The 15732-nt window shown below is 26.0% G+C and overlaps 1 protein-coding gene across 1 annotated transcript in view; it reads right to left on the bottom strand.

Moving 5' to 3' along the window:
* LOC100573338 overlaps nucleotides 1-172 on the bottom strand; it is a 74571-nt gene extending 74399 nt beyond the window's left edge. The window contains exon 1 of the mRNA XM_008188977.2: nucleotides 158-172. Coding sequence (XP_008187199.2) covers nucleotides 158-172 — 15 coding nt within the window. The remainder of the gene's footprint in view (nucleotides 1-157) is intronic.
* Nucleotides 173-15732: the final 15560 nt, after the last annotated feature.

Raw genomic sequence — 15732 nt, 5'->3', positions numbered from 1 at the left:
CCCCCCTGGAGCCGCCCCTGATAATATTACATAGGAATAGTGTTTATATTTTATATGTTTGATAAATTATTATACATTTTTATATTATGTACATTTACTCAATGTCGAAGTAAATTATATATCTTTAATTTATTTTGCAATGTACCCCGACACGAACCTGTTCAGGGCTCATTATCTTTTCGAAGAAATAAACAACAATACAATACAATTGAAACGAAAATATCATGACAAATAACTAGTACAAAATTATTAATATTATTACTAATATTATCATTAAACCTCAAGTCGTAAAGACAATATATTGAATTTTAAATAAATATTCAATACATTTCGTATTGTATATACTTTAAATTGTATTACTACTATGCTAAAGTATTTATTTATTGAGTAATCTATTGAATCCCAATAATTTTTTTTTTTTATAATATTAACCCACGGCAACCTAGGCCATTGAGTGGCTTGTAACTGTAGGGGAGGGTACTGTAGGTTTAAACAAGTTTGATTGTTAGTTTGGCTGAATTTTTCAGTGGGTACCCGTAGGTATCTACCATGCCCGGGTGGGGGATGGCGGCCTCTCTCTCCAGACACCGTGACTGCCCGAAGAGAAGTGCTGCCTGTGGCCGGGTTTCGAGCCGACGCCGGTCTGCGTCACAACCGACACCTTAGTCCGCTCAGCCACTTCGCCCCCCCCCCCCCAATATTATTATTTTTATTTTTATTATTATGAATACTAAGGAAAAACTATGATAATTTATTGAAAACCATAAGAAAAGTCAACGAACACGGTCATACAGAGTCCCTCTTATATTTGTGTTTTGAAAGCTATAATTTACAATGCTTTGAAATGCAATACATCACTATCCTATGCCAAAGTAAATGTGACAAGGGCAAGACTTATTTTAATTAAGATTATGTTTTGTATCAAATATGTTTACTTGAATACTATAATTTAATGAGATGTAGTCGTGTAGACAAGATAGAATTTCAATTTCATTATAATAAATCTGACTGTTATATTATAGGATCATTTTAAATCTTATTAAAAAAGGGCTGATGAAAACATTGAAAAAACACTTGTTTAAAGCACCACTTAGGTTCAATACTTAATTTCAATTCTTTGAAGATGATATACATCAGATGTCTAGAGCACTGCTTTTATCACGGAATGAGTTTAAAAAAAAATCATTATTATAAAACCAATTTATGTTTCTAAGAATCTAAAAACAATTTTGTGTTCAAATGTAACAGTAAGTTGTTATTATTACTGCTATACAAAAACCTCTTTGTCCCGGCGCATTGAGTATGCAATATTAGTGCATATCATCATATTTTGCTAGATAATTAATGCAAATCTTTAAAATCTTATGCTGGACGAGTGTCTAGCAATCTACTAAACATTAAAAAAAACTAAATTAATATCACAAATTTTAAAACGTTTTTTTTGTAACTATTTGTATCGTTCTTTATTCTTTACAAAAATCATACAGGAAAAACAAACAATTACAATTTCTAAGTACCTACAATATATTATGTGGAGACGGTATATTTATGCGTTGTATACTTTTTGTGGACATATTAGCGTTTGTGATATTATAATTATTATTATTATCATCATAAATGTAAATATAATATATTACTTTTCAAGCCTTATTATGATCAAAGCTTATTTTTTAATCACTATAAATTAATTTTTACATTTTAATACATCCCGGCATGTTAAATTATATATTAACTTTAAGTTTATATGATTATATTGGTATTATGAAAGTAATATTTTTTCATGGTAGATCCATTACTGAAATTACTGAAGGTATGTTATTTTTGAAACTTCTATCTAGTATCTACAAGGTTCGAATAATAACACGAATGTATATAGGTACATACATGTTGATTTTAAAGCACACTTGCATCATTTTTATGTTTAAAATATAAATTGATTTAACTATATTTTATTATATTATTTTATATGTTCTACCCACTAATATCGTGGTGCATATGTATTTCATCGAGGGGTAAACTATATTATAGTCTTAGAAACCCATACGTCAACATGTTATAATGCATGAACACAACGAACGAAGCGACAAACATCCACAATAATACTTTATATTTTTATAATATTCTATTGTTCTTGAAATCGTTATACAGTGAACATTAAGTTTCAACTATAATTTTACCAATTCATCTAGGTTTATACTCATGGACCATCGCACATTAAAATATGTAAGTACATTATCTGTTCAATTTTAAATAAAGTCAATATTATGTAACGGTCACAGAAGCATTGGAATAACCATATTATATCCAAACACGGAATTCGTGAACCATATAGTCGACATAATTCTCGTCTTACCGTGACGCATATCTCACAGATCTTAATCCTTGAGATGTAAACGACGCAATTTGCTGGTGCAGAAATTATGCATGCCGTAATAATAATACCATATCGATTATAAATACTATATATTAATTATAATACGTTCAAGAATCATTTCACTGGAATTTAATCACACTGCAGTATTTTATATTAATAATATTATAATAATAATACGCAATCGCGGACGACGTGACGATTCGAAAATGATTTGATCGAAAACTGTACGAGCAAAAAAAAAATTATAATGCGCATAACTTTATGCACTGTGTGTTTTTAACGAGTTCCGTTGATGCCGTATGACTGAGTGAACGCGATGAGAACAAGGTCTCTTTTTATAACCACGATCACTGGAAGAAAATATTCCGTCGATTCGTTTTACGGTAGCGGTTCGTGGCATAAAGTTGGCTATCTCGATCATAGTATAATACTGATATGCCTAATCAGTGAGCTCGGCTGTAACGAATGCGGTTTAAATACGACAGGCGCAGTTCATTTACAATAATATGGTAACATTATTGCACCTGCAATATTTTAGTTAGTCATAATGAAAAATGTGTTCGTTGACCAGTTTCGTCCGATTTTATTCGTTCTCAATCAATCCGTTTCCACAGTGAGATCGGTGAGTGTATAAAGTGTAGTGAAGTTCCAGCGAAACAACTATTGCATATGCGTAGACACAATATGTTATTTCTGAGTCCCATCACTTCAGGTCCATCGCCGATGATTACAAGTCGAGGACGTTGCTCCCAGGTGTAAGATGTACTTGGCACATTCATCATTCACAGGTATTTTTCGTACGAAGACCTTACCGTTGTTTACAGCGTATTAGTATCGTACGTCATCGGGGGCGTACTCAAACGGGAGGGGGTCGGGTCTGGACCCCCATTGATTAACAATTGATTAACATAATTTAAAATTTTAAGGTGCAAATCACTTATTTCATAGGTATTTTTTACAAGTAAAAAAAATGTGGACCCCCTCTTTAAAAATTCCTGGATACACCATTGTACGTCATAATGTAGCGTGGCGAGGTGTGTAAAATCAAAATAGATTATCAAAGGTGCTCTAATCCGTCATGTAAATTCGAAATAAATATAATATTATCGTGGAATACAAAAATAGTGATAGGTACTACAAGCATATTATACAAACAATGAATTAAGCGTCGTTCGTGTCATGTAGTTTTTAATTTTTAACTTATTATAAACTCCAATGGTTGGAAATCGCTATTGAAGACTGTACCTATATGGCATCGTTTAAAACCTACTGATCAGTGAGTATCATATCTTTTAAGTACTGTACATGATTTATCATTGTTTATTTGCACATCGATATAATATATCCTATAGGGTAAGAATAAATCGGACTTAATCTTTAAAAAAAAACACGACTCGAAGTCGCAGTACATGTGAATACGTATTTGACTAGTGTGGTTTACCTATTTGTATTTAGTAACGAAAAATATTGTTAACATATATTTATATCAAATATTCATACCGTGTCACAATTTCCGATACTCAATACATTTATTGTTTATCATATTATTTATAATGTACTCTGTGTATAATGTACATGTATATAGTTTGTAAAGTAGGTACGTTTAGTTTAAACATTTCAACTGGCGTTGCAGATTCTCTTATTCGTAAGTATTTCTTATTTTGGTAATGAAATAAAAAAAGTAATATTTAGTTCAGCGATGAAGGTGTTTAATTGATGATGGGTAACAGTATCAATTAATTTGAACTCTTAAGTAAATGAAATAAATAGTACATTTTACTATACATGGATAGTCAATGGATATCAATGCATTATTTTATTGAGAATGTAAAAAAAAATATGATTATAATAATATAATATACGAATTAATAAAAAAAACACGCTCAAATAGACTATACAAAACAAGCACAAAATACGATCTATGGTAATCAATCAAATGGGTGACACCCGAACTACCATAGATAGTTTGAGTTTGATTTGAATAATAAACTAAAATGTTCAAATTTAATTTTAGTGATGGTAGACGCACCATAGCATGGTAGAAATATAAATATAAATTAAAAATCATAACAACCTGCACAGAAAGTTTAAATTAAAGCAATTAAGTAGTTACAATAAAAAAAAAACAATTTTATAATACATTTCTTTAAGCAGTAAAAGGTTTTGAACGTGTTTATTATTACTGTACACTTCAAAAAATACTTACATCCGTTATTATTACCGTTTGTGTGGCGGACGCGTGTACTTGTTAAATTTACGATTATTATGAGAACGGTCACCGGTGTGGACGCCCTCCTACCTAGGCTCACTTGATTTACTGTTAATATTAAGTATATTCTAGTGAAGAAGAGGAGTGTGAGGAAGAAATTTCGTTCACGCGGAAAGCACATTTGTCCATAACGCAATTACGTATTGTACGGCCGAGCATTCCTCTCACCATATTAACCATTGTTTTATTATTCAATTACACAACGAAAACCAATGATACTAATGATCTCGAGATGTCGACTCTTAGACCATTCGCATAACAACTGTCACAGAGACCCGTTCGGTAATGAAATTGAATGGGTATTTATCGTTGGTAGTGAAGTGTATAATATACTCTTTTTACGTGAAACAATTGTCGATATTCTTATCAATTGGATTAGTAATTAGCGATTTCGTTATTGCTTTTGTAGCAGTGTGTATGGATGTCATTCATAATGGAATTACAACACAAACATAGGCATAGTATTGGTATATATTTGATACTTATTACTTGGGTACTAAACTTTGCATTTTTATATTTTGTACTTGTTTCAGTCTATTAGCTATTCAGTCTATTCAGTTACTTTACATTTTATTTTCTTGTCACATTTGATTAAAAAACTTAATAAAAAGTAATGATGCAAGCATGGCGTGAATTAATAACAATAATTAAAGCTTAATATAATAATATATTAATATATATTAATATATAACAAAAGATATTTAATGATGCTTACATAATATATATCCAAATCTTATGTGATTTAAAAACATTTTAACATTTTAACACTGGTTGTAATATTATAATAATCTCAATTATATTACCTATACTTAAATGTTATTTAAATACTATTATAATCAACTTCATTAAAATAATAAAAATATCATTTATTTTGTTATTATCATAATTTTATGCTGCTAAATTAATTTGTATTATCAAAATATGCATCAGGTATTTTAGATTTGAGTGGAGCGATGAATGTATTGATTTTACAATTTGTTTTTAATTTTTTTTTGTCATTCCATTTTGGTGCAGTTAAAATGCTTAGCTTTTCTACTTCAGCATCGTTTCTAGTATTAAAAAGAATCTAGTTGGTACTTTAGTGGGTCAAAAGTAAAAAAAATTCCCAGAACTTTTCAAACGCGTCAGGAAAAACAAATCAACAATTAAAGAAAAAAAAATCGATTTTGACTATTTTTCCAACTTAAATAAATGAAAGTGTTCAAAATATTTGGGAATTTTTTTTAAACTATTTATAGACATAATACAATTTTGATTTACATAAGTTTTTTTTAAAATTATTGTCGATAAAAAAATGTTCACTCGGTCAGATAACTTGAAAATTGAATAGGTACAATAGATTTCTCATAAGTTGTTGTTAGAGGAAATTTAAAAAAAAAAGTTGAACGTAAATCCACTTTAAATCATAGGTACATTCTGAAAATTATATTTTTTGCCGAATTGTCCGAATTCAGTCGAACTTGATTTATTTTGAAAGTGGGTGAAATTCATAACGAATTGGTTATAAACGTATACCATAATATTATGTTATAATTATATATTATATTATAACTATATGCATATATTTTTGGGTAATAGTAGTTATCATGCTTTAATGTATAATATCTATTATCTACAATTTACAAAGTTATAATTTGTAATTATATTAAGACATTATAGGTACCTATCAATAATATTCTATCCTTTATTGGTAATATAGATATTTATACATCATTATAGGCATATAATGTAAGTATGTATAAATATAACTCATTATTTACATAATTTTATACTTAATAGTTAATAGTTTAATAATATATATTATATAGTTTAATAGGTACTCTTCTTTGGTATTACAGTATAAAAGGAAAATTAATATCTAAAATAAAACACCACAATATTCTATTTATTATTCGTTTTTATGACGCCCTAAATTCATGGACACCCTAGCTAGAGCACTTGCCCCCTTTGCCTCCCCCTTGGGACAGCTATGTATATTAGCTAACCAGAAAATACTGCTAGGGAATTTAAATGTATATATATCGTTGTAATTTATGATTTGTGTTGTACAAGTTATTTCTTGCCTATTTGTTTTTTGTAAAATTGTTTTAGTTAATACTTTAATACTGTGGTGAAAACGACTAACTAATTCAGAGGATTATCACTCACTGAAAACTATATGGCTTTTATTATAAAATATGGAAGATAAAAATATTATTTCATACACACATTTCCATAGATGGTATAATAAATGTCAATAGTACTTTTTTTCTACTATCTTAAATATTTTATATCAACCGTACATTTGCTATGTATATATTACATTTTTAAACTTTTTTTTTAACTTTTCAAAAGTTTTGTCAGAGTTCAATATAGTCAGCCAAAAATATGTTTCACGATCCATAAACTTAGATTATTAAAATTCCTTTAATTTATAATTATTTATTAAAAAGTGGATGTCAAAACATTCTAAATACCTACGAAGTAATTACTTAAACATTACCAAATGCCTTACTTTTTTTTTAAAAACAATTAACTTAGATAATACAATACATAAGTTAATATGATGTATTCGTTAGTTAAATTCAAATTAAGTGCATAATATTGTAAATGAATAAACAATAATTGGCCAATATTTATAAATCTTTAGATACCTACCTGGAATACGAATAGCTTAAGGTTAGATGTCGAGTGGACAGGAATAATGTAAAAAAAAAATGACAATTTTAATTTTAATATCTTATTATTGTAATAAGTACCAAACATTTATCAAAACTGCGTTGAACTGTGGAACTGCTGAACGTGCTAAATTTTAACACAAAATCTTTTAATAATAGGTACGTATATACTTATCTATATAGTTTACTATTTATTTTAGATTCAGAGAAAAACTAGGAATAAGGATTTCATAACTATGTTTTTTCGTATACGGTACATTATGTGACCACTATTTCGAGTAGATCAACATGTTTCTTGGGGTACTTCTAAAAATTGGAAATATGACATAACGATAACTAAATTCCAAAATTGTATAATGCTCGTAGACTCTTAATTCCCAGTCTCGTTTATAAGAATTAAAAAATTTATTGTTGGTTTCAAGAATATAAACACTTCAGTAATTCAGTCACACACCAAACATTTCTGGCTATTATTATCGCAACATTAAACTAATATATCTATATTACTAACCCCATAAATATTTTTAATTAAATGATTATCGGAACATATAATTTTTATCAATATTATGTTGTATAATTTAAACAATACAAAATCCACCTATTTTCTGTATTATAGTAACTAATTCAGTTGTGCACTTTGAATTATTAGTAATATAAAATAAAGAATCCAACAAAATAACAAATATCAATATATGTTTATGAAGATAATATATAAAATGCATGTGTTCTTACGTTGTGTTATATATTATAATGGTGTATATTTAATATGAAATTACTTGTTACGGTTTATTTGTCATATTGATCACACTTATACCGTATTCATAATAATTCATTTAGTACCTATATTCAAGTACAAGCTACTTCAGGTTCTTAAACCAATACGGATTTACAACGGCACACGACTACCAATCATCCACCTAATGTCTTATATCATAGAAACAACCATTCTGACTGGATCTGCAGTCAATGAAATAACATTAATTACACAAATACCTATCACTACAGATTCGCCAATTAAATTTAAAATATTGCAATTTATTGTCAGAACGTATTTGGCTATAACTATCAATAAATACAAGGCAAACATACAAAATAAGTGGCATAGATTTTCGAAGTGAAGTTTTCTGTTATGGTCAATTGTATGTGAGACTTTTATAGTATGGGTCATATTGAGATCAAACAATACTCATCACCGATGCACACAATAATTCCCGCAATGCCGTTTACAAAGAACTTTTTAAAGATTAAAAAATATATTTAAAACAGACCAATAATTCACTGGAAATTCCAAGTAATATGGCTTATATATCATAACTTCAGAATACAGTATAATAGGTACATGTATGAGTTTCGAAAAACAATACCAATTATACTTACACTTCAGTCAATAATCGATATTATCATCATAAAATAAACAAATCAAATTCAAGTTTTATTTTATATGGATTAATATTAACGTACATTTAAAACAAATAAATATTATTTTAATTTTAGGACGTATAATAATAATTATTATTCCGACAACAAGCTAATAAAATATCCAAGTTAAGCTACGAGTTGGTGTTCCAATAACAAAATGTAATTCATCCCTTTGTAATCCGTGTACACAATAAATTAATAATTATGGGGAAAAAATGCATTTAACGATAAAAATATATCACTCTCTATAGAATCTCTGTCTGCCCACCCACCATTTAAAATATCTGCACATGCTTAAAATAAGAGGGTCTTGATAAATAATAATAAATTATTATTATGATACAAACCTCCTTAAATTAGATACTTACTGTACGTTATAAGTACAACAAAGTTTAGTTTATTAAAACACTCTGAATTTTATTTAAAATAAAATCAAAATCACTGTTTAATATTTATTCTACTATACATTTAACTTAATATGCTAGCTACCCCACGCAGCGTTTCCCGAGCCAATAATATTTGTTTTATTTTTTATGTATACAACGTCATATTTCTACTAATTGTAATAGTATCATAATATGTAACGTGCAATGGTAACCAATAAAGTTAACGAAACATATTTGTTAAAAAATATATTATATATATTCAATATCCTTAGTTGAAAAAAATTATATAAGCTACCTTTTAGCTACCTGTAGGGGTTGAAAAATAAGAAATCATTATCGTAAATAAATTATTACAGTCATAAACCCATAACATACTCTTTGAATTATAGTAACCTCTCAATGTAATACAATATATAATTCAGGTATCTATATACAATGTATATACATAACTAGGTATCAGTATTGAATATAAAATTGTATGACTGTATTATAGAAAATAAAAGTATCAAACCTTTTAGCTTAGGTATTTCAAAATGTTGTGCGTCTTTTGGGAATTCTCCGTGGACAACCCTTTCGATCCCTCACCCTTTACCATAGATTCAGTATTGTTTTTCAACGTATCTTCTGAAAGTTTCGATTTGAAATCTTGGATTTATTCCGGACTACTTGGGAAACGGCTATTCTCACGTCCTGTTTATTACCCGAGACCTCATTCACATTTCAGATAATCGAATTCTTTCTTATTTTTTTACGTTAACACAACGCATATGAAACGTCCTTAAAAAGCTAAATGGCCTTATTTTGTCCATTCAATGACTTTAACGGGGGAAAAAGGTATTTATAAATGTATTATACGATCATAATTCAGATGCGATGACATTTATTCCAAACGAAATGGTTCCGTTAGTGGACGAATACCTAGTGAATAACAATAATTTAATAATGATAATATTCAAATATAAATAATGGAAAAAACACATGTTTAAAGACTATTGTTGCAAATTGCAATTGTGATACTTTTATATTTTTTAATTAAATTAATTGAAATGGGTATTAATGAAAATGTTATCTGATAATTTATATAAATTCATAAATAAAAACAACTATTTCAACAGTTATACAATAAAAATAAAATGTAGAACGAACTTCAAATCTTAGGATCTATTAAATATAAGCACGTGAATTAAATAAAAATAAATCTTAGGATTTATTAACAAGCAAACACGATTTAAAAATATCACTGACATAATATGATTGAATTTATAATTTATTATTACCTATCTATTAACTATTTGTATTGTATATTATTATGTTCACTAATAGAAATATTTATGGGGTGAAAAATAACTAACGTAGTTATTTAAAATAAGAAATTAATAATATTCACAAAAAAATATTGTTAGGTCAAAGTTCGTGAGGAACGAAAACATTTGAATTTTTGGGTGATGAATAATATAATTATAATTTCTGATGATATTATTGAATTGAATATTAATGGATGGTTTCTTGGACTTCTCAGTCTTCTTAACACAATTGAAAAACAAAAAAAAAATAATGTAAAAAAATTATTCTCATAATTCCATTGATTAGGCTTCGTTTAAAATAACTACGTGATGATTTATATATGAATATACCAAAATATACATGTGGTTTAATTAAAAAATCGGTTATTGTTATATTAAGTAGCAGTATATTAAGGGTTAAACAATTATTAACTCAAACTTGATATTATTTATAATGTAAATGTTAAAATATATAATTTTTTCGTATTTCAATATTTTGAAAACTATTACATTGAAAATAATATTAACTGCTATTATAATAGTTATGTATTATTTATGTATGAATTTATTTAATAAACACATAGAAAATTACATTTGAATACGGTTTTTGACATTATTCAATATCAACAACTCTCATAAACTAAACACTCAGTTTACGTAGATTAGCTAGAACCATTCTTTATTAGAAATAGAATACATTTAATACATTATATATTTTAATTCAGTTAAGAATTATAATCCACAACCATTACACAGTACTTCATGTCTGCATGGCTCAACTATAAATACGTTTGTTCAGAACAATATATTTATTTTTTTTTAATGTGCAATCAATTTTTGAACACGTCATAGTGTATTTCAATAAAAATTAAATCAAATCAATAATTTTGAAGAGATAAAATCTACAAGCTAGTCCTCAATAAAAAAATAAATCCCAATAATATCATAAATTCTTATCGAACCATTTTTTTTATATTGTTGCAACTCAAAAATAAATAAATGTAGATACATAAAATGTTCGCTAAATTTTTATATTAGCAATTATTATACACTATGCAATTTTCAAAATATTTTGAATATTTTTGAGCTATTTATAGGCATAAGAAAATTTATATTTTCATTAGTTATTTTTAATTATTGTCGATAAAAAAATCCTCACTCGATCAAAATACTTGAAAATGTAATACAAGGTTTCCCATAAGTAGTAAAATTAAAAAAAAAACTGCACAAATTCACAGTAATTTTTAATGATCGTCTAAAGTTGTTATAAAATCGTTGAAAATTATATCTATTTTTTTAAATCTATACCAAATAAACATTAAAATAGTTTGATACCTTCAAAATCAACATTGTACTAGAAGCTTTTATTGTTAGGTCATAATATTTTATTATAGCAGTTACCTATAATCTATATACTAAATAGTAAATATATTATATACCTATTTGGATAAAAAAGAGCTTGATGCACAATTAGAATTTAGATGAATATATAAACATTCGAAATAAAATCTTAAAATGGGTTTTACTATTTGTGTACATGAGAAGAAACTAGAATTGAGGTAGCTATAGAAAATAATATGTTAATGCTTTACAAAGAAGACAATTTTAAAAGTGCCTGTAGAATTCGATCAAAGCATATAGCTGAAGAAGAATTTTGGTCCCTAAGGGAAAAGTTAAAAGTGAACGTGTATTGAATAATGCACTAAATTGTAATAGACCAAACCCTTTAGATAATAATGTAGTCAACACTTCAAATTACATAATGACCGCGATAAATACAAATATAAGTTTCTAAACTAGACATACACTATACATATAGTAATTATTGCGCAGTGAATAATTAAGAAGGATTGGAAAAAAATATAAATATAAAATAAAATTTAATATTTTTCTAATAACGTTATAACCAAATTAAACTAAAAATACACATATATATTATATATTATAGATACTATTACTTACAAGAACTAAGTTGAAAATTGTCTTACAGATATAATATTAAACTAGTTATAATTATAGATATTTTTAGGAATAAATATTTTTTAATTTCTTATACATTTTTTGTGTAATTACCTAATTTAATAGTGGCTTATTTTCAGAACTTAATACTATTTAATGATATTATAAAAATACCATCATATTAAAATGAATATGTTTTCACGTGATAAATTATTATTTTGTTGGTAAAGCCTTCAAATAAACTTGGTAATACATTGCATAGTAGTTAGCTAAACCACACTATTGTATATAAAAAAAATTCCATAACAATGTTAGATAATTTTTATTTTATAAAATATAATATTAAATAAGTTTACTAAGTTTTTATATGAAATTTTATGATATAATACAATTTACGAGAAAATGGAGTATTACTGTCTTTACGAAATTACATAAGTACCTATAAAACGATAGTAACTACTATTAGATCTACTTAAACTTAAATTTTGAACTAAAATACTCAATTTTACAATTTATAGGTCAAACAATTAGTTATTGTTATTTTATATTTTATAGTCTAACCCTAACGGACACATTACTATTATTCTATTATTTTACACCTATGACTTATAAGTCTATACTAACAATAAGCAAACACATTTTGATATTAATTTAATGGCCACTGATATTTACAATAATATTTAATCAAGTATCATAATACTGAATTGTTTAATCATATAATATATCAGAAAACGATGAAATAAATTTACTTATAGTTCATAATTCGAATCTCGAAACTAATACCTAAAAAAGTTGCTTATGTATTTAAAAAAATTGTCCTATTAACTTAACCCAAATATAACTAAGTAACTGAGCATTTTTTTGGAAAAAAATTTTAAATTTAATAATCATTATTATAGGTCAATAATATCATTAAAATAAAATATTTATAACCATTTAAATACATTTTTTCAATAAATATAATAATATATTATATTGTTTATATTCATGTTTCTAGATATAAATATAGTATGTATTAAAAATTGTATATAAATATATAATAGTAAATAGACCATGAAATTATTAAAGTATTGAACGTTCTGAGTGAAGCATGGAAAATCCTATAACTACTTGTTATAAAATTAAGGTTTTTTTTCATAATTTATCTATTTATGTGAAGATTAGATATGGGAAAATGGTTGCTTTAAAATTATATTAAGCACCCTAATAGGTTGTTGCTTAATACTATTTTGAAAAAGAAATTTTTTAGTATTATTTTTAGAATTTATAGCTAAAAAATACCGTTGAAAAATGACTGTAAACTTCAGTAAAAAAATTTTTCAAGCAATGATTTACTATCTGCTTATAATTTAACAAAATACACACACGCACACTCACACACATACACAAATTTCAGCTATCGAATAGGTACATGATCTAAAATTACAAAAAAATATATTATAAATATATTTTACAAGCTACGGAAAAATAACAAATTATATTTTTTATTTTCAAATGCACAAACTCTGGCAATCCAACCCTAAATATAGTTACAACACTGTAATTATCACATCCCGGAAATCATGTTCCTTGATCTAATTGGAATATGACTGTTCGATCACACCCAGCTAGAACGATGATGGTTTTTCCTCACTACAGCTGTCCATTACAGAAATACAGAACGAAGGCTTTTGTACGATGTACCGTTGCTAATGGTCCGAGTGATTTCCAACGAGCAATTAATCATATTTATTTTTTCCGTTCCCAAGATGCTATGTCAAACACTCGTCAAATGTATTTGTACTTATAACAGCGTTGATTTTTCGTGTAAAAAAAATTAATTAAATAATAATATTTATCGACCATTTTTCGAGTATTAATCACTCAACTGATTCTAGTAACAAAATTAATCAATACGTCTAAGGTTTAAAAAGTTTTCTATTTTTTTGATAATGCATAATACTCAAATAATAAATAATAATTTTTGTACCAATCATTAATAATAAAGTATTTGCTTCTATTGACTAATATCATATAAATTTCAATTATTTGCTAAGACTGTTAAGATTTATTGCGTTATAATGGGAACAATGCTGGTTAAAATGTAGAAAATATATCTGAATAAAATTAGAGTCCCAGTATTTGAATGTTTCTTAGAAAAATACATGTCCATTTATGAAAATAAAATTATACATTCAGTCTAATTTGTTTCAGAAGCTTAATTAATTAAATACCCTAGTAATAATGATTTAATTAAGGAACTAAATGTTATACTATCAATGTAACTATTTATCCTTCACTAGGTTCTTTAAACCGTGAAAATTTAATTAAAACGAGCTCATTATTTGTTCGTTAATTTTGTTATGAAAAACGTCTCTATATTTTAAAAAAAACATTATCTTATAATGAAATATATTATGTAATATGTTTAGAGTTTTCGTACAGTTGATATTATCTTAGTATTATTGTTTAATAATCATAATTTATAAACTGTAACTTCAATATTTACATAATCTTCATAAAAGTTAATTATTTTTTTATAGTCTTGTTAATAATCTCATATTTACAATGTTGAATATTGTATTTCAGTTTTAATAAATTACTTACCCACTAAAAAAATTATTAATACAACAATTATCCCCTATTTATAATGTTTTTATTTTTTTTTCTCATCTATCAGTTGTAATATATTAACTAATACAGTTTTTATGTATCCAAATAAATAATTTTATAATTATAACTACATTTTTAATGAGGTAGACATTTAGCCACTATATACTATGTAGTATTAATAGCATCAACTCATTAGGTATATTTTATATTTTATGTACATGGAAAATTATAGTAAGTAGGTATATTGTTATTGACATAACACTGTGTAAAATAGGTATAATATATAGATAATAGATATTATAATTATACATAACTTTAAGTCCATAGAATATTATAGACTATATAGTGTATACATACTATTGGTTAAGTGCAGTCTTGTAAAGTATTCGAATACATGTATTTGAATACTTGTATTTAAATACTTTTTGAAATATTTATATGGTATTCTAAATACAACTTTTTATTAATTTTAATTTATAGTTTTCACAAAAAAATAACATCAATAAAAATAATATTGTTTTCGTTGAAAACTAATATTATGTTTTTTTATAGTAAAAATAGGTAATAACAATTAACAATGTTTAAAATTAAAAAAAATACCACATCAAATTTTATATGGTTTCTGTATTGGAATTTTTTAAGAAAACTGAAAATCTAATAATTTTAAAATAGTTCCATATTAATAGTTAATACCACTTTCTATTTTATTTTTTTCATTAAATTTTAATCAATATTAGTTGAACTATATCCAAATGCAGAATGAAATATGTGAACATGTATTTATCACTAAATA

The sequence above is a fragment of the Acyrthosiphon pisum genome, chromosome A1, assembly GCF_005508785.2.
Source record: "Acyrthosiphon pisum isolate AL4f chromosome A1, pea_aphid_22Mar2018_4r6ur, whole genome shotgun sequence".
In the NCBI taxonomy this organism is placed as follows: Eukaryota; Metazoa; Arthropoda; class Insecta; order Hemiptera; family Aphididae; genus Acyrthosiphon; species Acyrthosiphon pisum.
The sequence above is the reverse complement of the archived record's forward strand: the minus strand, read 5'-3'. Positions and strand labels throughout refer to the sequence as shown.